Source organism: Mus caroli, chromosome 13 (assembly GCF_900094665.2).
Source record: "Mus caroli chromosome 13, CAROLI_EIJ_v1.1, whole genome shotgun sequence".
In the NCBI taxonomy this organism is placed as follows: domain Eukaryota; kingdom Metazoa; phylum Chordata; class Mammalia; order Rodentia; family Muridae; genus Mus; species Mus caroli.
The window spans coordinates 64465219-64492025 of NC_034582.1; the positions used below are offsets into that span (position 1 = coordinate 64465219).

The window sequence follows — 26807 nt, forward strand, 5'->3', positions numbered from 1 at the left end:
GAGAGAGAGAGAGAGAGAGAGAGAGAGAGAGAGAGAGAGAGAGAACAAAAATTCAAAACCTAACTGGAATGGGCTTTTGAAACCTCCAAGTCCACACCTAGTGACACACCTCCTCTAACAAGGCCACATCTCTTAATCCTACCCCAAAATAGTTCTACAAACTAAGGAACAAACATTCAATTATTTGAGCCTATGAGAGCCATTATCATTCAAACCACCACACTAATAAACAGCTAGTTCTGGAGACTTTACATCTCTTCTGATCATGGAGATGGCATGGCACCACTCAACAGTCCTGAGAAGGACAACTCAGTGTCACCCTTGCCTATGTCCATCAAGCCAGTGGCTTCCGTCAAGAACCAGAACATCATCACTGACTAAAAGCTACTGCAGAACCTGCCAGGTTTGCCATTGCAACCAAGGGTGGATCTCTAGGGCTGGGTAGGGGTCCAGCTGGTTCTCAGGGATGTCTTATGACTCTCCGGCTGGGAGGGCTTGGTATGAATCCAAGACTTGTGCGTGTTCTTGGAGCAAAGGTGGAGATGTAAGACTCTCAAGATCTCAGGTAGGATAGGACAACTGAAAAGATTTCAAGTGAGATTAGATTCAGTGAAAGAAATGTTAAACAGGATTTTAAAATGAAAAAATAAGTGCGAGGAAACAGTCTGAGCTGCTGGGTAGAACTGTTTCTATTTGCCAACCATGGTACTCAAAACCTCATCGTGCCTACATTGGTAGTTATGGCAACACACCCAAGTCCCATTCTTAGTTATCCCTGGAGGCTCCACTACACGGAAAGATGAAATCCTGTCCTAGAGTTAGCCTGTAGGCCATCAGACCCCGGTGATCCTTCTGTCTCCATACCCTACATCTCCCCCGATGCCCTCAAAGCACTGGCAATACAGCATGAGTGGCCATGGCTGGCTTTATACATGGGTGCTCTGATCTGAACTCGGATACTCATGCCTATTCAACAAGCTCTCTCAGCCACTGGGCCATCTCCCAGCCACAGAATGGGGCTTCTTAGGAGGTCAGAGGTGAGTAGAGTTATAAAGATGCAAACTCCCAACTTCCAACAGAAAGCAAAGTTTAATTATAATTAGTACAGTGCAAGGGGAGGTGGCTGGGCAATAACTAGAGCCCTGCTTGCTTCAGCTGTCAGATGTCAGTGTCTCATCATGCACAATGCTTTGATGAGATGAAGCCCACAAAGGCCATGACAAGGGTCCATCCTGAGAGGCTGTAGTGGTTCCAGAACAAAAGAGGGGTTATTGGGCACTTTTTCCAATTGAGTTAGGGCTCAGTGTGAGAAATTTGAGTCCACTTGATGCCAGTGTAACCAGGAGACACTGATAACAACAGCAGATTCCTTTGCATAGTGAGTGTTTCTTGCAACTGCATGGCTAGGCCTTTGGCGATAATTTTATTGTGAGTATTTTAGGAAGCTCTAGTTCCTCAGAGAAGACTCATCTACTCAGCATATCCACATACTCGCTAGCATGTCCACCACTCCCATTGAGTGTGTGCTTCCCCTGTGCAGTGGGGTGAGTGGTTTTAAGCCCTTAAGCTAGTGTGGTCTGGAGGAATAATGTGATAGGATCCTGTGTCTGCCACCAGATCCAGGGTTTTAGCTTAACCCTACCTAACAATAACATGACAGAAACAAATCAAAACAAGTATGGCTCTTAAACCTCTCTCCCAAATGTTCTGGTTTTGAGCTGTATAATAAGCTTTAAGAGCATTCCCAAGACTACCACCATCTCGTAGCAATGACCCTGAAGCTTCTTCTTGTCTGACAGCTCCCAGGGGCTGTCGCTTTGGATGGGTAAAGCCGAATTAGCTTCAGTAACTTGCTTGAATTAAACCACAATAACAACAGCATGACTTTGTCATCAATAGAAATTCCAGCCCTCGGCAGGCCGAGATAGGAGGACTGTCATGAGCTTCATGCCAGCTTGGGTTACATAGTGAGTTCCAGGCTAGCTTGTATTAAGAGTGAGATCCCAATGCAAACATAACAAGCAAAACCAGAACTCTACTGAAGCGAAAACTTCTGGTTTTCTTTGGAAAGTCTGTCATGTCAAATGATGTTTTGCCAGAGCACACAGGTAAAAGGATGTTTTGCTGAAGCAGACATATGAAAGGATGCATACAAAGAATATAAATATGACTCCACAGACACTGGGAGCTCAAGTACTTGTTCGCTTTGTTCTACCTTGCTCACTAGTCTTCGTTGATGACACACATGTATTGGTTCTCCTTACATTGCATCACTGAGTTTTGCTTGTGGTGACTTCTTAGAGACTAACTCACCAAAGAACTTCTTGCCACTTCTGCTGACTTCAGTCGATTGGAGAGCCTTGTGGTTTCTTCTGGATTGAACTGTCCTTGCTGATTCCTGTGTGGCATCTGCCAAGTGGACTGGATTGCAACTGCTGATTCATGTTTGGTGTTTGCTGGTGGACTGGACTGAGAACTATGAATATTGGAATCGGCCCAAAGAAATATTTCTAAACAGGTTTATTCCCTGGTATCTTAATAACCCTTCTTTCCCTGCACCTCTTGAATGTGGTGGGCTAGAGGGTAGGTTGAACCCTTAGTAAAGTAGGTTGAGAGAGATAGATGCCTACACTTTACATTTTATAAAAAAAACTCACATGGTAGTCCATATTTGTGAATATGGCAGAGGCTAATGACTGTGAGACCTGGGGACTGATGGCCGTGCCTCTCAGCCCTGAGAGTGTGCTAGCAGAGTGTTGTCTAACCTCATAGCTCAGCTCATCATGTTACAAATGTAGTGACTGCAGCTGCAAATGTAGCCACTGTAGCCAACCATGACAGTTTGCTCATGCATTTTATTCAGTGCTTCTAAAAGTAGTTTTCTGTGTAGGTGAGCTTGCAGGGGCCATGTGTTGTGGGGAGAGGTCCCAGGGATCTCTGTCTCTCCTTGCCTGATCCTCAGGAGTAACCAGGAGACCTCCATCTCTCCTGTTAATGAAAAGGCTGATGGCAGGATCCTTTTAAAAGAAAATTACTAATAGAATCATCACCCTAATCCAATTCAGCAGAGTTCAAGCTTGCTTGTTATCAGGTTATTTTTTATTTATTAATGTCCTTAAAGTCTTATGTGGTCTTATGGGTGGTTATAGTTAGAAACATTTTCTTATCTGAGTGCTCTTACTCTCATGCTGTATAACACTCAGAGGGCACCGAGCACAGGGCTGCGCTCAGAAGCCCTTAGTGTCAGTTTATGCGCAGGACACTTGTCCTGTACATGGAATGCAGATGCTGTCCCTGGAGAACACGAACTTGCTACAATGGGCCAGAAATCTCCTTTTTGCCCTCTCCCTCCTCCAGGCCAACCTTAAGGGAAAGGAAGGACAAGAAGAAAGGGGGAGGTGGGGGAGATGGGAAGGGTGTTGGGCACTTACTCCACAACAAGTCCTCAGACACCTGCAGGCAATTACAAGAGGAGGTAGAGTAGCTGCCACTACGCTTGCCTTGCCATATTGATGACCTGAGATGGAGCCCTAGACCCTAGCACTGGGAAACAAGAGACAGGCAGCTTCCCAAGGGTTCTTTTGCCAGCCAGTCTAGCCTATTTGGTGACTATTTGGTGAGTTCCAAGTTAGTGAAGAGAGACTGGTTTTGTTTGTTTGTTTTGTTTGTTTCTGTTTTAATGAACTCTGAAGAATGAGACCTGGGATGGTCTTCTGCCTCTCCCTGCAATGCATGCACCCTTCCTTCACAAAAACAAAAACAAACAAAACCCAACAAAACAAACCAACAAAAGCCCAGTACTATTCTACATATCTTCCAAGGAAGGGAATAGAAAATAGTATTTTTAAAGAGATACTCTGATGCCTCATTCAAAGCGATGTTTCATAGGCTGACAATGTCTGGTCACCTACAGTCCCTGTAAACTTGTAACAAACTGCATTCTTGGTAGGTTTCTCCTGCAGGAGCTCTATTTCCTCTTTGCCAGGAAGGCGTGTTAACAAGGTATGCCATTAACCTCCCAGGACCCCAAACAAATGAATTCGTGCAGCAATCAATATGCATTTGATACAATTACACCCAATTTCCAGCTACCTTCTCCCAGGAAGTCACATCACATGGCTCCTGACTCTCAGAAGTCACCCTGGGTGTTAGGAGGGCAGAATCAAGGTTCTAACAGTTGTGTTCCCAGCAGCTTCAAATACCATCCCCCAAAAGCCATTATTCACCACTGCCATGATAAAGGAACATTTGTCACTCTATATTCTGAATTTTGAAAAGTCTGATTTTCAAGATTAAAATCAGAAAGCACCCCCAATGGCATTTATCTGGAGATTTTTTTTCTTTGCTATTCCTGAATGGGGTGGGCACATTTTAACTTGAAGTGTGATCTTATCAGTATAATAATAGAATTTTCTTATCTCCCTCATCAAAAATCCAACATTTTTTTTTCTGGGGGTGAGGGGAAATGCTTGCCAAATATTGTGACGGGGAATTGGTATTTATTTTACAGAAATTATATTTAAAGTAGTAATTTCTCCAACCTTACTGATTTTACCAATGTGGTAATTATCTTTAAAAAGCACTCCATTCTTGAGTTATTTTCAGAACCTTTAAAATGCCTTTCTCTTTTGTACAGAGAAGAAATAAAACGGTGATAATTATCTTTCTTTTACAGTTTCAAAGAATTAAAGCATGTTTACTGTTCTCACCATGGGCGCAACAAGTTCTGTGGAATGTAGGCTTTGCTTATACCTCAGAGCCATGATTCCAGTTTGACGGACACACTGCCTATGTCCTTATGATTCAGTCATGAGAGTGAAAGTGACCTGGGCACTCTGTGAAGGCCACTATACCACCCACAGTCATGCATGGTAAACAGCTTTGTATGGCATTTGGTTAGGTGCCTCTTGCTGCCCACTAGAATGGATGGGCGTGGCCCTGGAGCATTTGATGGTGTGTCTAAGCCCTGGCCCCTTCTCCTCTTTGCCTCTGGCATGTGTGAACTCACCAGAGACCCCTAGTTTCCTGCCAGGATTTAATGAATTGATCCATGGAAAAACCAGCAAACATCTAGCTAATAGGAAATGGGACCAATTAGAGGGACCCAATGCTCCCTGGGGTAACAGTGTGGTTGGTTACTAGGTAGTCAGAACACAGTTAAATACTCTCAATGAGAAGTCTTTACTGTAATCTTCCTCCTAATGTTTATCTTTCTTTTAAATAAACTAAAGTGCTGGGACAGTTTAACTCTGCGACTGACAGCTGCTAGATACTTAGTATCCCATGCCCCAGATGCAGACGCTTTAAGCCAAGTATGGTCAGCCAAGCAGCCTGCTGGACAGTCCTCACGCTAGCATTGGCTGCTTTGAACACTCCATGACACCTTGAGGAAGCTACACGGCAATCACAGCTGCTTTCTGCCAGAGACTGTTTCAAAAACAGCTCCCTCCATGCTTTTTGCTATCACAAGCTGTAGAGAGCTCTAGATGACCCTGTAGTCTCTTTTTGCTTAGGTTAGAGGTGAAGCACTTCCCTCAATGGCCCAGGAGGAGCCTGCTAGTTGGTACAAACAGTCATTGATTTGCATGAGGGACCATAGTGATCCCGTGTCAATGTAACCTTTCATTTGCATCCAGGACTATGATTGGCAGGCGGTCTTACCAAATTACCTTTCTGGCTATCAGTGCGGGGCTGCTTCCTCACTCTGGAGTCAGCTAGGAGAAGCCTCTGTCCAACATCCAGACAATCAACATCTGGGCGATGAAAGGCATTTCTCAGCAGCCTTCCCTTGCCTACGTTTGATCTTTATCATGAGTCCAGTGGGCTGGGCTGGTAACACAAAGATAGGAAGGTGTAGCAGTTTGGGCCACAGCTGTAATAGTACCGAGAGAACAGCTGATGCATCTGAGTGACTTTCTGGGGCAGAAGTACAGGGAGCAGAAAATGACAGAGGGCTGAAGATGGGACGCTGCAGGACTTGGCTTCTGGAAGATACCAAAGGGCTAGAGGTCTCAGGCACCCTGGGTCTGAAAGCTGCAATAGTCGCTGTCAAGGGCTGAGCACCAAGACACCACAGACCTCTCAGAGCTGTCACACTTCCACCATGCATACCACTGAGGATCCAGCATCTAAGGCCCACACTGTGACTTTAAGACCAGAAAGCACCACCTGCTTCTGCTTGCCATTATCTTCTGTGACTGCTCACTGCTGACAGAAGCTGAGGGTTCATGGTAGCTGCAAGGAGCTGGGAGTTAATGTCCATAGAGAGCCTCTAATAAGCGAGGTCAGAGCCATTAAGTCTTTGTCTTCTAAAGCACACAGCAATAGACCAGGTCTCAGGGACTGGACTCTCAAAGCAATAAAGGCCCAGGATGGCCACCATTGAATTTGCCTACCTACAATCCCCCTTCCCTGACAACAGAGGCACCCGATGCACATCCTCATCATTAGGCTATACTGCAGCTGGGGAAGTGAAGGGTGTGGGGGTGTCTGCTCAGACAGACAGGGACCGTGAAGACAAGGAAAATACAATGAAGGAAAGGAGAGTTTGACCGTCAGTGTTCACAGAGGAAGCCACTGCAGTGGCTGGAGGAGCTCTGGCATGTTGGCAGGGCACTGAAGGATGGACAGGGACTCTTCTAGTGAACAAAGCCAGAAGGCATTCCAGGAGAAAGAGCTGGTGGGACCCCAGAGGGGGCCATGAAAAACAGAGAATCACCTCTGTGGTGAGCAGTCCTGGGGGACTCTGGCTGTTCTCTGGAAAGTTCTTAATGTCTGAGCCAAAGAGACACCGTCGTGGAAATGGTGTGTGTGTGTGGGGGGGGGGCAGTGAAGGATGTGGACAGATCGGAGCCTGGGAGAGCACACATGATGATTTCCGCCATGTATGTGTCCCCTGAATACAGCTGCCTTGCTGCTCGAGGAAGGGCATACATACCTCACTAGTTCCTTCCTTGCTTTCACAGCCTCACCAACCCCTCAACTGTGAGCCTTTCCTCCTGGATGTCCCTAAATCTCCTTCTTCCTTGGTGCCCCTGGTGTCTGTCTGTCCGTCCCTGCTCACAGGATTCCTTTGCTATTCACAGGATTAACACGTCATGAAAAGAACCAGGGGCAACTCACAGAGTAGAGAAAAGATACACAGGAAAGACAAGAGTGAGCTTCTCATAAATCATGGTAGACCCTTGGCAAGTGGGTGCTGATGGACTGATGTGGGGGACAAGGAGTAAATAGCTAATCAATCAAACCATAGTCCAGTCACCCAGGTGGCAATGAGGAACTATCAGGTCATCTGAGCCACTCACCAGGGAAAGATGGCCCCTGGTGGCAGCACAGCTGCCATTACGGTTCTTGGTGGGTTGTTGGAAAGTTCCGTCTTTTGGCTTCTTGGCAATGAAACACTTCAGAAGAACAAGTAGGCTTCCCAACCAGGCTTAAGTTGGATGTTATCTTTGAAAATGTCATTTAGAGCAGTAGGAAACTAGGTGCTTCACACCTAGGTCCCTGTGCACATCCGGGAATTGTCCATTGCTAGGTCTGTGCATACTCTATGACTATGTACTTTTTCCAAGCAATTACAAAAACTCAAACACTAAGGTAAGCAACGGCCACTGTGGCTGGTTCTGTATTTGTCCCCAATGTGGTAGGGTACTAGGTTGTTTCTACCTTTCAACTTGGGTTCAGGAGAATCATTCCCTGGGATAAAAGAGGAGACGTGCAGGAGTCTTAGGCCGTGTTACTCTCAGATTTCAACTTGGTATTCCATTACACAATGGCACCTACATGCTGTCTCTTCAAACAGAAAAATCCCTCCTTTCAGTTAAATCAGAAATGTAAGCAAATACTCGCTAGCATCTGCTGTAGCCAACTCCAGTTCTCTGGACTCCCAAGGCAGAGAGGCGGCAGCTCCTATTATTAACTGTGCTAGGTGCCGGGGGCGGAGCACTGGGATTGGTACGGGGCTAATTTTAGGCTGCAAAGTCCCATTGGTGTCCTTCTGCCTGCCCTACTTGATAGGAGAACAAGTAGCTATTTTTTTTCCCCTCCAAGTAGTTGGGCATATCGATACTTCAAGCTGCAGAGTCACTGTCGTTGGTAATTATCTCTGTCCCTTCCACGCAACCCAGGACAAAACAACACAGTGACTCATAAGCTTAAAAACTCTTGTCTCTTGGGGTGAATCAGACACTCGCTACCCAGACCCTACCTGACGTCATTCAGGAGGTAGGCTCCCTGACTTCCCTTCGACTGCACTGGCATTTCTCTGCTTGGCACCCCAGGCAAGAGTTACTATCCTGTGCCTCTACAGGCTGGCACATGATGCTTGACAAACCAGCAGCAAGCTCTCTGGAACTAAGATGTTGAGATAGTTAATAAATCCTCATATGGGTTGGCAATTGGTATGTCTCCCTCATCCCAGTTTAAACGTGGAACCCACACCCTCCGAACCCGGGAACACGACTTTATCTGTAGGCAGGGTCTTTAAGAGGTTATCAGGTTAAAGTGGGGTCCTCAGGATGGGCCCTGATGCAATAGGACAAATATCATCATAAGAAGCCAGAACAGAGGCATGCATGGAAGAACAATGGTGTGAGAGCCAAGAGGAAAGATGTCATCTTTAAACCAAGGACAGAGGCCTCGGGAGAAGCAGGCTCTATTGCATTTTTGATCTTTGTTGTCTAAGACCTTCAGAGATGTGAGAGAATGAAGGTCTGCTATGGGAGCCACTACCACCTCCAGATGATAGCTTTGGCAAATGAACAGAGCTTTGGACATCCAGTGTCTTAGAAGCCATAAGTTTGAGGAGTCCAATGGCTGATGGCCTGGTTTTTACAGTGGTGTGTATCTGTGCAGCCATGAGCAAATGCTGTTGCTTGGCTCACTGTTCTGGAGGGAGGGCTAAGAAAGGATGTCTAAGGAAGGAAATATTTGTGACTCTGAGTGTGTACCTGGATTTAGACACTCTGCAGTGGTGCCACAGTGTGATGTGTCCAACCTGAGGTCTACAGGTCACACAGATGCTCCAGGACAGTTATGAAAATGACCCAACTTTACATTTAGTTTTTAAAGATATATGTATATATATATATGTACACACACACACACACACACACACACACGTATATATATTGCTATTCCTGAGTGAGTATTGGTGATAGAAACATGGTATTAAAATGTCAAAAGATTGGGCAGAGGGCATTTAGGATGAAAACTGATAACCAGTCAATGTGCAGAGTGATTATTGAGGGGTCAGCTACAAATGGGACATCTGTGTGCCCCCTCCAACCACCAAGGCTCAGCAACCACCAAAGAAGGAGAAAGAGAGAGAGAAAGCCTGCCAGAGGTCAGGGAGGACTGGATCGAAACCATGTCTTTTGGACACAATGGGATTCCTGAACTCATAAACTCAAAGCAGCCATGGTTGCCTTTGCAAGACCTGTACCAGATCAAACCAGTAAACATTCCAGCAATGGGAGGAGGGGGGCGTGTCATGAGCTCCCATACCGAGCTGAGAAGATACTGACAGCTTATAGCCTCTGCAGGAGGGAAAGTCAATTTCCTTTAAGGTTTAGCCTCTGCTAAGTCATTCAGGGACAAGTTGATGGGCCCACAGCCGTGAATATATGAGTAGCATATCAGACAGTAAGTTATTAGACATGAAGTTGGGAGAGATGAGGATGTGGGGTGTAGATCTGGGAGGGAACTTAGGGAGACAAGCGAGAGGTGAGTGTGATAAAAGACCTGATGGAGCCAGCTCACTACATCAATAAGATCTTAGAAACATGGTACTCTTGCAGTTGTTGATCAACTGTTATCCAAACACGAAGACTCAAGGTTAGTTTGGTCCTGAGGGGCCTGCAAGCCTTTTACAGGGAGCTGGCTGCTGCTGCTTCGCCATGGGTGACAGTGATGGTCATGTAGGTGACAACTAAAGTCCTGCCACCTGAAAGCAGCAAGGGACTCAGGTAGCCTAGCTGAGACTGCCGTTTCACACCTTTGGCTCCTGAGTCTGATCTCTTATGAGAACCCTAACTAGAGATCCCAAGGAGTGGTTGTTTCCACTCCTGTATGGTGGTCACAGAAAGAATTCACCCCAAGAAGGTTTAGTGTCTTCTATGCTTGGCTGGATCAGACTGTGGCACTGGAAACAGAAAATGCTAACTTGCTGTCACTTCTGTTCTGAGGGAACAAGGAAGGGAGAGGAACTGTCATTCAGGGGCCATCTGGTTCTCTGATGACGATCATCACTAATTAATTAAATGGGGACACTCAGGAGGTGTGCCAGTGCTGGAGGAGAACCCTGAGTTAGGGCATAATCAAGTGCCTTTTATCTGCGGCAGTAGGTGGGCTATCTGTCCCCACTTGGAGACACTGGTGAGTCTGTAGACCTCTGTGACAGGCATTTCTCCTCACTCTTGGGAGTCAGGTGGCCTAGGCTTGCAGGGTCTGTTCTCAGAACACAGAGGTTACTGCTTGTGAGGCCAGTTAGCACAGCTCTGTGCTGCCTCTGCAGTTCCTCCAGCTCAAAGACAAAACTCTGAAAGCCTTCTAATGGCAACATTGTCATTCTGGAGCTTTGAATTGTGTTCTTAAGGCTATGTGTGTGGCAGAGGAGGAAAATGCTTCTCTAAAAGCTCTAAACACTTGCTCTGGCTATTTGAAAGGCCCAGAAACTGTTCAACCAACAGTAGAGAACCATGTGTTGCCTAAACCCTCTCTTGCTGCATGCACAGGGACACACCTGAAACCTCAACAGTCAGGAGGCTGATGCAAGAGAATCGCCTTCAGTTCCATGTCCACACAATCTTGTGTGTGTGTGTGTGTGTGTGTGTGGGGGAGTGAATGTCTCTATTTAGAATCCTTTGATTTAGTTATAAAAAAGTAAGAGGCTTTTGTTTCTATGTGTCCAGAATATAGCACATAAGAGACAAACATATTCATTTAATTAAGAATAATCCACAATGCAACATGAAAGCCACTCTGGTAACATGAGGGCACATATTCAGCCCAGAGAAAGCCTCATGAAATCCCTGAATTCTTCAGCTAGAGTACAAACCTGAGCTTTTTTGACTTTGTAGACCTAACTGCAGCTTAAGAAGATGAGCCCTAAAATGAAATGCAAACAAATAGGGACAGTATCACGGCTCTTTAAAGTAATCACAGGGTAGGTAGCAGCCCTGCTTCCTTTGAATAGCTAATTAGGTATTTGGATGGGTCCAAAGCACATCACTTCTAACTATGAAAATAACTCGGTAACTGCCGCACATGGAGTGGCCAGCCCTTAGGTCATGGGTCTGCAAAGGAATGAGCACGTCACAGTCCTCAGGTTACCAGAGATACTGCCACTCTGTCATACCCAGGCCCCTAAAACTTTAATGACTATTCACCTCTTCATTTCTTTCACCGCGCTTGAATATTTCATGTGGAGAACTGTATGTTGGAACCAGGGGATAGAAAACACAGAGAAAGTAAACGGCTGTTCTAAAAAGTCCCAAGCCTTGGCCATCATGTCATAAGTACCACATCCGTCAGATAGTACAACACAACCTACTAGGTGGGAGGAACGGGGGCTCCTTGCTTATCAAATTGATGAAGAAAACGTTGCTAACTGTTTTCAGTGAAAAATCCTCTCATCTTCAGTGACTCTCAGTTTGGGGTTACAAAGAGAAAGAACATGGACACGCAGCAAGTCCTGGAAGAAGCAGGGCACCGAGGGACGCTGCCATTCACAGCATTAAGTAAGAATGGTAAAGACCATTTATCAAGAAATTTCCCTTTGCAAATCCCACTTAGCCATTTAAAGCCATTATTTCTCTGGAGCTCAGCATGCATACTGGAGGCTAAATCATCCAAGTCCACAATGCTACAGACTTGAGTCTATGGGGCAAATAACACGCCTCCCACCTTCCAAACCATCTTCTCTGAAGAGCTGACTGAAAAATCAAATGAGCATGGCATTTCTGAGGACCATCGCCCCACTGCATTCAGATAAGCCCCATTGCAAAGGAAGCTTAGGCCCCCTCTTAGTGGCACATGATCCGACACACACACACACACACACACACACACACACACACACACACACACACACACACTGCAGTTAGGCCAGTGTTTCATAAACTGGCTGTCACAGCACCTGCTCTAGAGCCCCTGGGTCCTCCTACTAGGAGCCTGACTCCTGATAACTCCAGATGCAGTGACCTTTTTGTTGAAGTTGTTTTTTGTTTGTTTGTTTTTTAATCTCGGGGTTCAACCTTGAAAGAAATGGGCAGAATGAGCTGCATTTGATGAGTGTGGTGTACCCCGCCATGAAAGGGGCAGAGGCAGGCACCGGGAAAGAAATGATTGCTTCTGATAAGCTGGCTGTAGAAAGCACACGTGGAGGTCATTGGGGGGTGTTTTAAAGAAAATGAGAATTCTCTGTAACTATTGAAGATGCCCCTGCCAGATAGCAATGAGATTTGATAAAAAACGATGTAAGGATCAACTTTAGGAAATGCCCACTGCAGATGGATGCCAGATGCAGATGTGACCAACAGCACATCACATGAGAGAACAAAACCATCTTGCCCTTTCTTCCCTGCACCCGGGTGGGAGGCATATCTCAGAAAATCTATTTTCCCTGTAAGTCTGTGGGTTGCTTGCCTGTGAGGAAGCCCTGTGGTGCAATAGCTGAGAATGCTCAGGTGACCTGCTCAGCACTCCTGTCTGTGCTTGGACAAATCTTTAGCTTTGAAACTCCCTCCCCGCAACCCCAATAGGAGGAACACAGGAAGCAAAGAAAAGCAGCAAGGTCTGAAAGACACAGGGGCTCACCATCTGTCCCAGAAATGTTCCTTGAAGGGGCAAGTACTAGGCTGGGAGGGGGGCTGGCCGCAGCAGCTTTCCCTGGATGGAGTCTGGCCTGATCTAACCACCAGGAAGGACTCAAACAGACTTCTGCCTGGATAGAGCTTTCCGTGAGAACTTTCACCTTTACAAGGATGGCTGCTGGAACAGGGATGGGGGCGAGGGAGAGCTTACCAGCAGGCAGCTGCCTTGGTCTAAACAGAGCCCACCTGAGAGGTTTGAAGAAGAGCCCCTCTCCCCGCGCCCTCTCTCTCTCTCTCTCTCTCTCTCTCTCTCTCTCTCTCTCTCTCTCTCTGTGTGTGTGTGTGTGTGTGTGTGTGCGCGCGCGCGCGTGTGCTCACGTGTGTGTCTGAGTGTGATGTACTGGGCTGGACACTTAGATTCTGGGCTTCAGGAAAAGTTCACACCTTCGACACAATTACACTGACTAGAGAACACCTAAGCAGACTGGAGAGGAGAGGTGGAGCGGGGCAGGAAAAGTATGGGAGACTTTAGGAGGGTGGAAAATGGGAAAAGGAGGGCTAGGAGAGGGGTTGGAGGGAAGAAGGACCGAAGGTTAACCTGAAGGAAAGTAGAAGAAACGGAGGGAGGACCTGGGAGGAAGCAGAAAGCAAGAGAACGGACAACCGGAGAGCCCCGCGGTTCTAGTAGAATCAGTGTCAGGTATAGAGACCAGTTACAGAAACTGGCAGGGAGAAATCCTTTACGAAAAGAAGCGGAGGAGGTGGGGCGAAGCGTCCCCGGCAGGCTTGTTTGGGAGGATCTGGGCCAGTTCTCACCTATGCCTAGAGGGGTCAAACATCGCTTTCCATCTCAGGCCTAGCCTCGATCTCCCCACCCAACCTGGGCCTCTGCTCCTGGCCCCACCGTCTTACCTGGCCCTTGACCAGGCTGGCAGCAAACTGGCGCATGACGGCCTCCACCGTGTAGGCGCTGGACCAGCCGCGCGGCGTGAGCAGCTCCATGCAGATGGCGCCTCCGTCCAGCACGTAGCCGTTCTCCAGTCGCGGGCTGAGCACCCGCATGAAGGGCGGCGAGAAGGGGAAGTTATCTGGGAAGGTGAGGTTGAGCAGGATGAACTCTGTGTTGGTCTCCTTCATGTCCTGCCACAGCACCGAGTCCTTGTCCACCTGGTGCAGCTTCACGTTCCAGTCGAAGAGGTTCTCGTTTACCAGCTCCACCGAGATGAAGCGGTCGCTGAGGCGCGCGATGTCCTGGAGCTCCTTCATGAGCCGCCGGCTGCGCACCTGTGTGCAGTGCTGCTGGCGCGCCGCGGGCACTAGACTGCCGCCCGCCGCCGCCGCGGCCACCGCGGGGCCCGGCCCCGCCCTGGCGCCCGCCGCCCGCTCCCGGGAGCCCCCGGCGCCCGCCGCCCCCGCCGCCCCCGCGGCTGGCTGCGGCTGCTTGTCGCGCGCGGCCAGTTCCGCCGCGCGCTTACTCTTGCCCTTGCCGGGCCCCGGGCTGGCGTCGCCTGAGCCCCCGGGGTGCTGCTGTTGCTGCTGCTGCTTGTGGCCGCCGCTCTTACCACCACCTTTGCCGCGCAGCGATGCGCTCTGCTGGCCGCCGCCTCCGCCACGGTGGTTGTGGTGGTGCTTGGGGTCCTCGGTGTCCCGGTTGTGCAGGCGAATGAGCCCGATTTTACGGAGCAGCGTGGCCATCTTAGGCTCGGCTCTGGCGAGGGGCTCCCCGGGGCTCCTGTTCCCCGAGCCGGATAGCTGGGATGCACGGGGCTTGGGGGTGGGGGGGAGGCAGACGACCGCTCAGTGGGGCGCGGCGAGGGCCACCTTAGGAGCCAGCGGCCGTGGCGCAGCGGAGCGGGCAGTACCAGCGCTCGCTGGCCGCCTTGTCGCCGCTGTCATATGACGGGTCTTCTCCGGCAAGGGCTCCGGTAGCCCAGGGAGGGGAGGCGTGGAGACGCGGCTCAGCTGCTGTCCCTGACTGGTCCCTGGACGCAGTCCCCGGACGCCCGGTGTCCGTGGTCCTTTGTGCGCGGCCGCAGACCCGCTGGTCCGGAGTCTAAGAGCTGCACCGCGGCGCGCACAGCCGCCCGCGGTGCCCCGGAGGCAGCGAGGTGGCCGTGGAGTCGCGCTGTGCGCCTGCCGGGCCGTGCTGCGCTGGCGGCTACCGCGGGGCCCGGGCCACTGCCGCTCTCGTTGCCGCCGCCGCTGCGGCTGCTGACATTGCAGAGGCGGCTGCTCCGTCTGAGCCGAGCCCGGCGCGGAGGGGGCGGCACTGCCGGCCGGGAGGGGGAGCGCGGGGCGGAGCCGCGGGCTTGACTGCACCGAGCCACCCCCGCCGCCGGGTTCCTGAGGCGACACACGCACGGCCGCTGGGGGGAGACAGCGGTGCGCGCCCGCACCATTTTCTCCTGGCTGCGTGCTAGCTGCGTGCGCTGGGGAGCCAGGGGAAGGCTGGCCTGAGCGTGCTAATAGGGTCTCTCAGAATCACTGCATTCTTTGGGACCCTAAAACCTGAATGCTGTGTCTGGGGTCCGGGCCTCATATCCCATTTAACCTCCTTAGGACAACCAGAGGGGAAAGGTGGAAATCAACCTCTTTATTAATCCTTCTAACCAGAGGTATGAGCCCAATGTTTCTACGCAACACTTCTAGGCGGTGGGAGCCTAGAATGACAGAAGGAACACTTAAGGACTTTAAAGTCAGGCCGGAAAGCGTGATGAAAGGGTAGATCTACTGCAAACTTAAAGGACAGCCCGTTCAAAGTCACGACTAAAAGCAAACCTTTAGCCAATTCACTCAGCCCTCACTGGGTTGCTCCTTCCACCCCATCCCCTGCCTGCTGGCCGCAGCGTTTCGGCTTTCCATGGCCAGGCTGTGCCTGGTGGCTGCTTTCCAAAATGCGGAGAATAACACCAGACGCCTTCTCTGGCGCTGACCGGTGCTAAAAGCGGGGAAAGGACTTTCCGAGCAGCAACCCCCGTCCCTCCCCCCCCCCGCCCCCCAGGGCTGCTCTCCTGAGTGAGGGACCTCCACAATGCTCAAATGAGGGAGAGATCCGCCTTCCACCTGGAGATTCACAGTCCTCCCTGCCTTTCCTTCTTCCTTCAGTCTGTGGAAACTCACTTTAAAATCTGGTGAAAATTCCAACTAAAATCTATTTCAGATTAGCTCGAACTGTGACGGTTCCGGTGTGCAGCGTGTGGCCCAATGGCGTAGGCGAAACCAATCCCTCAAGAACAACGAATATTATCCCGCTGCCATCCTAACTGGCGTCAGAGCCTACTGCCTCTGCTGGTGTGTGGATAGGGGGGAAGAGAGGGGAGGGGAAGCAGCTCAGCTCTTCAGGACAGGCGTTCATTCTGGATGGCAGCCCTTTGCCTTTCTGCCCCTCACATCTTTTACCAAATTTTGAGTTTTCACTGTGGAAAATAACTGGTGATATCGCTGTGAAGACACAGACCTGGGTTTGGAGATTCAGATTTGGGGATAGATGTGTAATGGGGGAGCCAGGCTAGCTGGTGTAGACGAGGAGTAGAAGGTTCACACCCACCCAACATTGCACCTGGGAGAGGGTGGTTCTCCAGAGAGCCTGGCAATCCTTTGACTTTCAACAGGACCCACAGGGTGATTTGGACTAAGAACAACACAGACTATTGGTGGAATCTGAGGGAAGCTGAATCAAGGTCTGTTTGTCCTGGGCTCCTAATTGCTTTGTTTAACACTACATTCCACAGCAGCTTTCTCCTCCTCTTCTTCCTTCTCTTCCTCTTCCTCCTCCTCCTAACCACCACCATCATCATCCATCATTTTCTTCTTCATCCTCTTCCTCTTCTTTCTCCTCCTCTTCTTCCTTCTCTTCCTCTTCCTCCTCCTCCTAACCACCACCATCATCATCCATCATTTTCTTCTTCATCCTCTTCCTCTTCTTTCTCCTCCTCTTCTTCCTTCTCTTCCTCTTCCTCCTCCTCCTAACCACCACCATCATCATCCATCATTTTCTTCTTCATCCTCTTCCTCTTCTTTCTCCTCCTCTTCTTCCTGCCTTCTCCTTCATCACCATCACCACCACCATCTTCCTCCTCCTCATCTTCATCCTCATCTTCACTAGGGAGGGGCGAAAGGGTAGATCTGCCTGCAGTGTCCCAAGCTTTCCTTTAAGCATTCTGGCTGCATAAAGAAGGTGAAAAGGAGACACAGAGAGGCCTGGCAGGTGTCTGTATCAACTACTTTTCTCATTGCTCTGACAAAATGTCTGACAGAGGCAACATAAGGAAGGTGTGCTGGTTAATTTGTGTCAACTTGTCACAAGCTAGAGTCATCAGAGAGGAGAGAGCTTCACCTGAGAAAAAAATCTCAGTAAAGTAGGGCTATAGGCAAGCCCTAGGGCATTTTCTTAGCGAATGATGGGAAAGAGGCCAGTTAATGGTGGTTGGAGCCATCTCTGAGCAGGAGGTCATGCCTTCTATAAGAAAGCAGGTTAAGCAAGCCACAATGAGCAAGCCCATAAGCAGCATCCCTCTATGGTCTCTGCATCTGCTCCCACCTCCAGGTTTCTGCCTTGCATGAGTTCCCGTCCTCTCTGATTTTTGCCAATGAACTATCACATGGAAGTTACACAGAAATAAACCATTTCCACCATGACATGCTTTTGGTCTTGGTATTTTTGTCACAGCGACAGTAACCCTAACTAAGACAGAAGGAAAAGTTTGTTTTAGCCACAGTTTGAATGGATCATGGTGTGGAATGTGTGATGGGGAAACCTTGAGGAAGGTGGTTGCACTGCATTCAAGGTCAGGAAGCAAAGATGAATGTAGACATTCAGTTTGTTCTCTGCTGTCCCTGTCTTTATCCAGTCAGGAACCCAGGTTGATGGCACAATGCCACCCACATTCAGGGTTGGTCTTCTATGCTCCGTTAATCCTTTCTGGAAATGCCCTTATCAACATGGCCAGAAGTGTGTTTCCATAGTGATTTTGAATCACACCAAGTTGATAATATTAATTATCACATAGTCTATGGCTTATGATTTAGCATCTGTGGAAGCCCTTCCAAGTTTTACATTTTATTGGCAAAAAGCCCCCAAGTTCTAAAGAGACCTAGCTACTAGTGCCACACTACTATATGCTAAGAGGGATGGCCTAGCTAGGACCCATATCGTGGGGATGCTATCCTCAGGCTCCCAGACTTGTTGCTGACCAGCTGGCCTGAGACTGATTCACTGTGCCTTAGTCCCAGCAGAGGAGATGAGAAAGCCTGGTTGAGAGCAATTTCCCTAACCTCTAAAGCAGAGAACTTGAGCAGTGATCATCCATTCCCCTAGAACAGGATTGCTCTTGGAAATCCTAGACAGTGTTGCTTTGCATCTGTGTCTGGGCTCACTTATCACTAGGGTGATTGCTTCATGGATATGGTATGTATTCCTCAACATTCTTATGTTGGAGCCCTTGCTACTTTAGGAGCCATGGGTCTTTTAAAAGATGGTTTAACGGGACATTATTATTGGTACTCTTCAGTCTTTGGCTCCCTCTGTAAGCACCCACAGTGGAAGGCCATCCACCATGATGGAACCCAGTCAGTCAGGGCTCTTGAAAGAGCTGGTGGCCTGCTGTTTCAATTTTCAGCCTGTACAATGGGGTGCAAGCCAAACTCTTTTCTTTACAGATGAGCCAGGAGTTTCATAGTAGCAACAGAAAACAGAGTGATGCAGCATTCATAGAACTTGTCTGTTTGTATACACTGTTAGAGAGTAGAATGTTAAGAACTCATGCAGACGCTCTCGGACAAGAGGCCCAAACAGGACTGTCTTCCTCACAGACACCAGGGTTAGTCATGTGTCATCTGCCTCACTTACAGAATCTAGGACCAACTCTATACAAGACTAAAGTCAGGGGCTAGAGAGAAAGCTCAGTAGTTAAAGGCACATGCTGATCTGTGCCTTTGATGGGAGTTTGATTCCCATCACCCAGATTAGTGGCTCATAACCACTTGTAACTTTAGTTCCAGAGTACCTAATACACTCTTCTGGCCTTCACAGGCCCTTGCACTGATACACCTAATGTGCACACACATACTATTCATAATCAAATAAAGTCTTTTAAAAATAGCTAAAACAAAATGTTATTTAAAATGCTAGTTTAACAACATAAAACAAGACACAACTATAATTTGTGTATGGACTGGTTTGTGTGTCAACTTGACACAAGCTAGTTATCTGAGAGAAAGGAGAAAATGCCTCCATGAGATCCAGCTGTAAGGCATTTTCTCAGTTAGTGATCAATGAGGGAGGGCCCAGCCCATTGTGGGTGATATCATCCCTGTGCTGGTGGTTCTGGGTTCTATACAAAAGCAGACTGAGCAAGTCATGGGAAGCAAGGCAGTAAGCAGGGACCCTCCATGGCCTCTGCATCAGTTCCTGCCCTGATTTAGTTCCTGTCTTGACTTCCTACAGGGATGAACTACGATCTAAAAGTGTAAGACAAATAAACTCTTTCCTCCAGTTCTGGATATTGGTCATGCATTTTGATTGTAGCAATAGAAACCCTAACTAGGACAATTTGTAAGTGGGGAAGTTGAAGAGTCACATTTTGTCTATTTGGGAACATGTAGCAGAGGCATAATAGTTATAGAGATTATGTAGAGGGTGGGAGTGTTTAAAAGTTTAAAGCAAGCAAGCAGAGTGAGGAGTTGGGTCCACATTGTTACATAGTAGCTATGACAACACACTATGATATACTGAGAGAAAAGGACCAGAAACAGTGTTTTGAGCCATAGACACTGAGGTAGAGCAGGTGGATATTGTCAGCTGTCTCTGTTCTCTCCAGTCATAGATACAAGCTTCAGGATGCTGGTCAAGGTAGGAGCCAGTGAGACTCACCACTGCCTCACTGCTAATCTGGAAGATATCAGCAAGTTCTACCTCACAGGAGGAATGAAGACATTGAACTCCACCCAAATGTGGGAGGGGTCCCACCTTGTTACAATTGTTCCCAGTGTGAGAAGTCATTCATACCTTGTTACAATTGTTCCCTGTTTACTTGATTTTCAAACATTCAGGATGTTTGAAAGGATGTTCCGTACTCACAGTGAAAATGAATTAGTACCAGAATTTTTAAAATCATTTGTCTTAGTTAAGGTTTTATTGTTGTGAAAAGACACCATGACCAAGGCAACTCTTATAAAGGAAAACATTTAGTTGGGGCTGGCTTACAGTTCAGAGGTTCAGTGCATTACCGTCATAGTGGGAAGCATGTTGGCCTCAGGCAGACATGGATGGAGCTGCAGGAGCTGGAAGTTCTACATCTGGATCTGTAGGCAGCAGGAAGAGACAGCAAGCCAACAGGCCTGGCCTGAGCTTCTGAGACCTTGAAGGTTACCTCCAGTGACACACTTCCTCCAACAAACAACACCCACTTAAAACAAGACCGCACCTCCCAATAGTGCCTCTTCCTGTTAGCCTATGGGGGTCATTTTTATTCAAAGCACCACAGCATTTTATTGGTGGTTAATTTTATAACTTTGGATTAGCTGAACGGAATGCATCTAGTTAAACATGATAACATCAAAGGATAACTATGGGTCTCATCTATTAACAGGTAGGGAGATGGTGACTAGGGAGTTTACGGTCAAGAGTGGAGATAAGGATGGGAAGGAACCAAGATGGTCACCACATAAGCAGGGCGCCATACAAGAATTGAGCTGTACCTGCCAATGGCATCTCTCATGAGCATTTAATCAATGTTCTCACATGTTATCCCCTAGCTGAGGCTTTTATAAAGAGAAAGAATGAGGGTTTTTGCATATATTCTTTGCCCTCAAGAATGGCCTTTAAGGGCTAGGTGTGGTGGCACATGTCTGTGATGCTAGCATGTGAAAGGCTGAGGAAGGTGGCTTGTGAGCTCCTGATCAGCCTGAGCTACAGGATAAGACTCTCAAGTGAGTGATCCGATAAATAAGGAAAAGGACCGCCTCCCAGTGCTTTTGGTTAATTTTTCATGAACTCCAGCCTCAAGGACAGCAAGATAGCAACAATAATCATGTCAGGAAACATGTGCTCTAAATTTGCAATACTGTTTATTCGCATGGAAATGGATTAATGTCACTATGGACTTTGACATGAATGCTCCTATGTATGAATATTCTACAGTACAAGGTCGAGGTACCAACTCCTCCATCACATCTTTAGCAGAAATGTCTACGTGTAGTTGGCATTCAGCAGACCTTAAGCGTCACCCAAAGCACTTTGTTTTTTTTTTTAATGAATTTTTTTTTTAAAGATTTATTTATTTATTATATGTAAGTACATTGTAGCTGTCTTCAGACAGTCCAGAAGAGGGCGCCAGATCTCGTTAAGGATGGTTGTGAGCCACCATGTGGTTGCTGGGATTTGAACTCTGGACCTTCAGAAGAGCAGTCGGGTGCTCTTACCCACTGAGCCATCTCACCAGCCCCCAAAGCACTTTGTGTACAGAGCTCACCCACTTAATTCCCACAGCAGTGCTACTGAGTGGGTACTGTATCCACCTAGGCTTTAGAGCCAGATGAGCTAAAGCACAAAGAGGTGCAGCTGTTCCCAGTGGAGTCAGCAGCTAAGGCTTCAGCTTTGCTTTCTGGGTGGCACTTGCACCCACAGTTCCATGAGCCCCCTGCAAGCCATCACTGTGGAGATGCTGGGAAGGAAGCCCTCCTTTCCTGGTGCTAGCTTTCCACAGAGGACGCCACTATCATCCTCTAGCTACATCGAAGGCCCTGGAGATGCAAAGGACTGTGACATAGCCACTCTGCCTTTGCTCAGAACAGGGTGGACACACACTCACTCCTGTTGGCATGATTGAATTAAAATCACAGTCCTTCACTCCACAGCATGGATGTCTGACATCATAGAGGTCTATGTCATGCCTTGAATACATGCAGGTCACTGGAAAGGGAGCTGGGTCCCCAGATCTGACAGCTCCTCTGAATCTGCCTCATGATACCATCTTCTACAGGCGTCTGCACCTCTATCAGAATAATGGGCACAAGGGAAAGAGAAGGGGGCAGGCACAAGAGGAGGTGTTGCCACCTGAACGAGGCAGGGAAGATTTATGTGCTTCTTGTGCTCCAGGGACACCATCAGCAATCCCTTGGGACCAGGAGACTCCATGCTGACCTGGACTTAATTCACTATAAGGGATCCAGAGGAAAATTTGGTTAAAGTAAGTAATATGGACCTTAAATAACGCATCGCTCCCTAGCAGAATTTACAATTTACGGTCATGTGTCTTATACTCACTAGAGCGTCTTGTTGTAACAAGAGTCAGTCAAAAAAAAGTTTGTTTCTCTCCCATGCAATAGGAGAAGGTACTTAACACAGTTCCCACAGTGGCTCCAGCCACTGCCTTTCTTTTTTTTTTTTTAATATTTATTTATTTATTATATGTAAGTACACTGTAGCTGTCTTCAGACACTCCAGAAGAGGACATCAGATTTTTGTTATGGATGGTTGTGAGCCACCATGTGGTTGCTGGGATTTGAACTCAGGACCTTTGGAAGAGCAGTCAGCACTCTTAACCTCTGAGCCATCTCACCAGCCCCAGCCACTGACTTTCTACAGCACCTGTGGTGGGTCCCATTTCCATGTAGCCACAGAGTGTCCTGGGGAGAGAAGCTTGAGTCCAGATGATTCCTCACTAGAAATAAGCAGGGGCCAACGAATGCAGGTGCCAGTAAGAGCCTTTACCTGTGGCTGTCCTGAGTGGACCTTAATTTTTTTTTTTTGAGATTACAATGACATCATTTCCGCCTTCTCTTTCATGCTTCCAAATCCTTCCATATACTTCTCGTTGCTCTCTCTGAAATCCACGACTCCTTTATCATGTCATATATACATGTATGTATATATGTACATATACATGTATGTGTATATGTACATGTACATGTATATACATGTACATGTATGTATATGACCGTCTTTTGTTTTTGTTTTTGTTTTGAAATTAGTTTGGTGATTCCTCAGAAAATTGGAAATAGTTCTACCCGAGGACGCAGCTATACCTCTCCTGGGCATAGACCCAGAAGATGCTCCAACATGTAGTAAGGACACATGCTCCACTATGTTCATAGCAGCCATATTTATAATGGCTAGAAACTGAAAACAACCCAGATGTCCCTCAACAGAGGAATGGAGACAGAAAATGTGGTACATTTACACAATGGAGTACTACTCAGCTATTAAAAACAATGACTTCATGAAATTCACAGGCAAATGGATGGAACTTGAAAATATCATCCTGAGTGAGGTAACTCAGTCACAAAAGAACATACTTAATATATACTCACTGACAAGTGTATATTAGCTAAAAACAAAAAACAAAAACCAAAAAAGCTTGGAGTACCAAGGATACAACTCACAGACCATATAAAACCCAAGAAGATGGAAGACCAAATTGTGGACGCTTCAGTCCTACGCAGAAGGGGGAAGGAAATAACCTTAGGGGGTGGAGGGAGAGAGGAGAGGGATGGAAAAAGGGGGGCTGGTTCAGATACGGGAGGAGATGGGGGAGAAGTACAGAGGGTCAGGAATTTGAAAGGGGTGTGTAGCAGTGGGGGAGGGGCAACAGGGGGTAGCCTCTAGAAAGTCCCAGATGCCAGGGACCCAAGAGGTTCCCAGGACACAACAGAGAGAAGATTAGCTGAATGTCCGTTCTTAAATACACAAATACAAGCAGCTCAGACCGTATGCTGTTATTGCACGAGTGTTCTCAGGGTCGATCACCTGTAATCAGATAACTAGCTGGTGTGCTCTTCTCTTTTAAAGCTCAGTTCCAGAGAGAAAAGCGAAGCCTTCGGTTTCAGACCACACACAGCCACTCTCTTTGTTGGCCTTTCCTCTCCCCTGGATTAGAGAAACTCTCCCCACACCCCTTGACTGGGACACAGGTTCCCGCCAGGATTTATTGACACTGCACAGTGACTCCTTGGGGATGTATGCTACCTCTTCTTGAGGCACACACAGCATTGGTGATCCAGTGGCTTGCTTGATTCTGGCTTGGCTATAGAGAGCAGGTAGTCCTTTGCAGGGGTACAGTCAACACTGGGTGTGGTGTTTCTTTTAAGGGGGCAGCTGTCCCTATGCACATCGGATAGAGAGGGCACTGGTGGGCCAAAGAAACAATACTAACTCTGGCTTGATGAGCCAGTAAGGTTAATTGAATTACTTATGCGAGCTTGGGTACATTGAGCGGTAATACCACCCAAAGGCTGGTCCCAGCAGGGGTGGCCATTCATGAACACTGCATCTCTGGAACCTCCTGAAACTCACAGGCAGCACCCGCTAAAGGGTACTTTCTCTTTCCAACAACTGCTCACACTTCTGTATCTCCAGGAGGGGGTTGATGAGTCTTGGGAGCTTTATTTGATTTTTTTTTAATTTAATTTTTTTTTAACTTTTTGTTTTTAACTTATTCACTTTACATCTCACTCATTGCTCCCTCTCTGTCTCCCCCTTCCACAATCCTTCCCCCATCCCCCCTTTTCCCCTGAGTGGGTGGGGGGGCCTCCTGGGTACCCTCCTACACTGGCACTTCAAGTCTCTGCGAGGCTAGATGCATCCTCTCCCATTGAGGCCAGACAAGGCAGCCCAGCTAGAAGACCATATCCATCACACAGGCAACAGCTTTTGGAATAGCCTGCGCTAGTTGTTTGGGACCCACGTGAAGACCAAGCTGCACATCTGCCACATATGTGCAAGGAGGCCTACGTTCAGCCTACTCTTTAATTTGTGGTTCAGTCTCTGAGAGTCACCAAGGGTCCAGGTTAGTTGATTCTGTTGGTCTTCCTGTGGAGTTCCTATCCCCTTCGGAGCCTGCAATCTTTCCTCCTATTCTTCCATAAGAGTCCCCAAGCTCCATCCACTGCTTGTTTGTGAGTTTTATAAGCCACCTTGTGCCCTCCAGGAGGGTATGTTTCAGTCTGGAGGAAAGAGCTACACAGCCCTGGGTCTTCAGACAGGAGGCCTTTCCAGCCAGGTCAGAAGGAATATCTTGTGTGTCAGTGGTGGCAAAGAGCATGAAGCTGTAGGTTCTCAAAGGTCAAGCCATGCCAGGTGTGTCTTCCTCATTCCCACATCACGGGCAAACTCTTAACTGACAGGCTTGGCAAGGTTGAAGCTTCACAGTGCTTTATAAATTCTGAGACCTCAGGAATCTTTAATCTGATTTTCAGCAAGGTCATGGCTGTAACTCTTCCTGTTAAGGTCACCTCTTAGGGATATTCCAGGATGTCCCTTAGTTCTTTCTTTTTCACCCCCTCTCTCTCTGTATCTGCCTCTGTCCCCTTTCTGTCCCCGTCTCTGTGTCTGTGTCTTTGTCTCCATGCATGTCTCTGTGCCTCTCTCTGGGTCTCTCTGTTCCTATCCCCATCTCTGTTCCCGTGTCTGTGTCTCTGTGCCTGCCCCCTTTTCTGTCTCTGTGTCTCTGTCTCTGTTTCTGTCCCTGTCTCTGTCTCTGCCCCTGTCCCTGTGTTTGTCCCTGTGCCTGTGTCCCTGTCCCTGTCTCTATGCCTGCCCCTGTTTCTGTTCCCTTGCCTGTGTCTGTGTCTCTGTCCCTGTCTCAGTCTCTGTCCCTATTTCTGTGTCTGTGTCTCTGTCCCTGTCTCTATGCCTGTCCCTGTCTCTGTCCTTGTCTTTGTCCCTGTCCCCATGTCTGTGTCTTTGTCCTTGTCTCTGTCTGTCCCTGTCTCTGCCTCTGCCCCTGTCCTTGTGTTTGTCCCTGTGTCTGTGTCTCTGTCCCTGTCTCTATGTCTGTCCCTGTTTCTGTTCCCTTCCCTGTGTCTGTGTCTCTGTCCCTGTTTCAGTCCCTATTCCTGTGTCTGTGTCTATATCCCTGTCTCTATGTCTGTCCCTGTCTCTGTCTCTGTCCCTGTGTTTGTCCCTGTCCCTGTTTCTGTGTCTCTGTCCCTGTCTCTATGTCTGTCCCTGTCCCTGTCTCTATGTCCCTGTTTCTGTGTCTGCCCCTTTTTCTGTCTCTGTGTCTCTGTCCCTATGTCTATTCCTGTCTCTGTCCCTGTGTTTGTGTCTCTGTCCCTGTCTCTATGCCTGTCCCTGTCCCTGTCTCTGTCTCTGTCCTTGTCTTTGTCCCTGTCCCTGTGTCTTTGTCCTTGTCTCTGTCTGTCCCTGTCTCTGCCTCTGTCTCTGTGCCTCTCCCTGTCTCTGTCCCCATCCTTCTCTTTATTCCTGTCTGTTTCACAAGTTGAGCATCCTCTGCTTTGCCATAATCCTCTGAACTTTGTCCACAGCAGGCAAAGGCAGCAGCTCTTTGCTCTCAGAGCTTCTCTTGGTTTGCCTTCACCTGGGGCCATAGTCAGCATGGATTTAGGATTTTGGGGATAGCTGCTTTTCCCTAACCACTGTGCTTTCCTAGAGACACTGATACAGTGATCAGGCTTGAGTTCAAATCAATTAGATAGCTGTACTGACTGGTTTTGTGTGTCAACTTGACACAAGCTGGAGTTATCACAGGGAAAGGACCCTCCCTCGAGGAAATGCCTCCATTAGATCCAGCTATAAGGCATTTTCTCAATTAGTGATCAAGGGGGAAGGGCCCCTTGTAGGCGGTGCCATCCCTAGGCTGGTAGTCCTGGGTCCTATTAGAAAGGAAGCTGAGCAAGCCAGGGGAAGCCAGCCAGTCAGCAGCATCCCTCTATGGCCTCTGCATCAGCTCCTGCTTCCTGACCTGCTTGAGTTCCAGTCCTGACTTCCTTTGGTGATGAACAGCAGTGTGGAAGTGTAAGCTGAATAAACCCTTTCCTCTCCAACTTTCTTCTTGATCATGATGTCTGTGCAGGATACATTCCTTATGGTGAGCCCTGAATTTCAGGTTAAACTCTGATTGGAAACACAGGGCACAGTGGGTTTTCCAATAGAATAATTTCATCCAGATAATCGTTCACAAAATGCTGGGATATTTAAGGAGCAAAGGAAGAAACAAAGTATTGAAGAAGTAAGCAGAAGGGGTTAGCATCCTG

At 48.1% G+C, this 26807-nt stretch overlaps 1 protein-coding gene across 1 annotated transcript in view; it reads right to left on the reverse strand.

The window, feature by feature from the left end:
• Ube2ql1 (ubiquitin conjugating enzyme E2 Q family like 1) overlaps window positions 1–15068 on the reverse strand; it is a 38239-nt gene extending 23171 nt beyond the window's left edge. Inside the window, exon 1 of the mRNA XM_021181007.1 lies at window positions 13725–15068. Within this exon, the coding sequence (XP_021036666.1) occupies window positions 13725–14507 (783 nt within the window). The 5' untranslated portion in view covers window positions 14508–15068. The remainder of the gene's footprint in view (window positions 1–13724) is intronic.
• Window positions 15069–26807: the final 11739 nt, after the last annotated feature.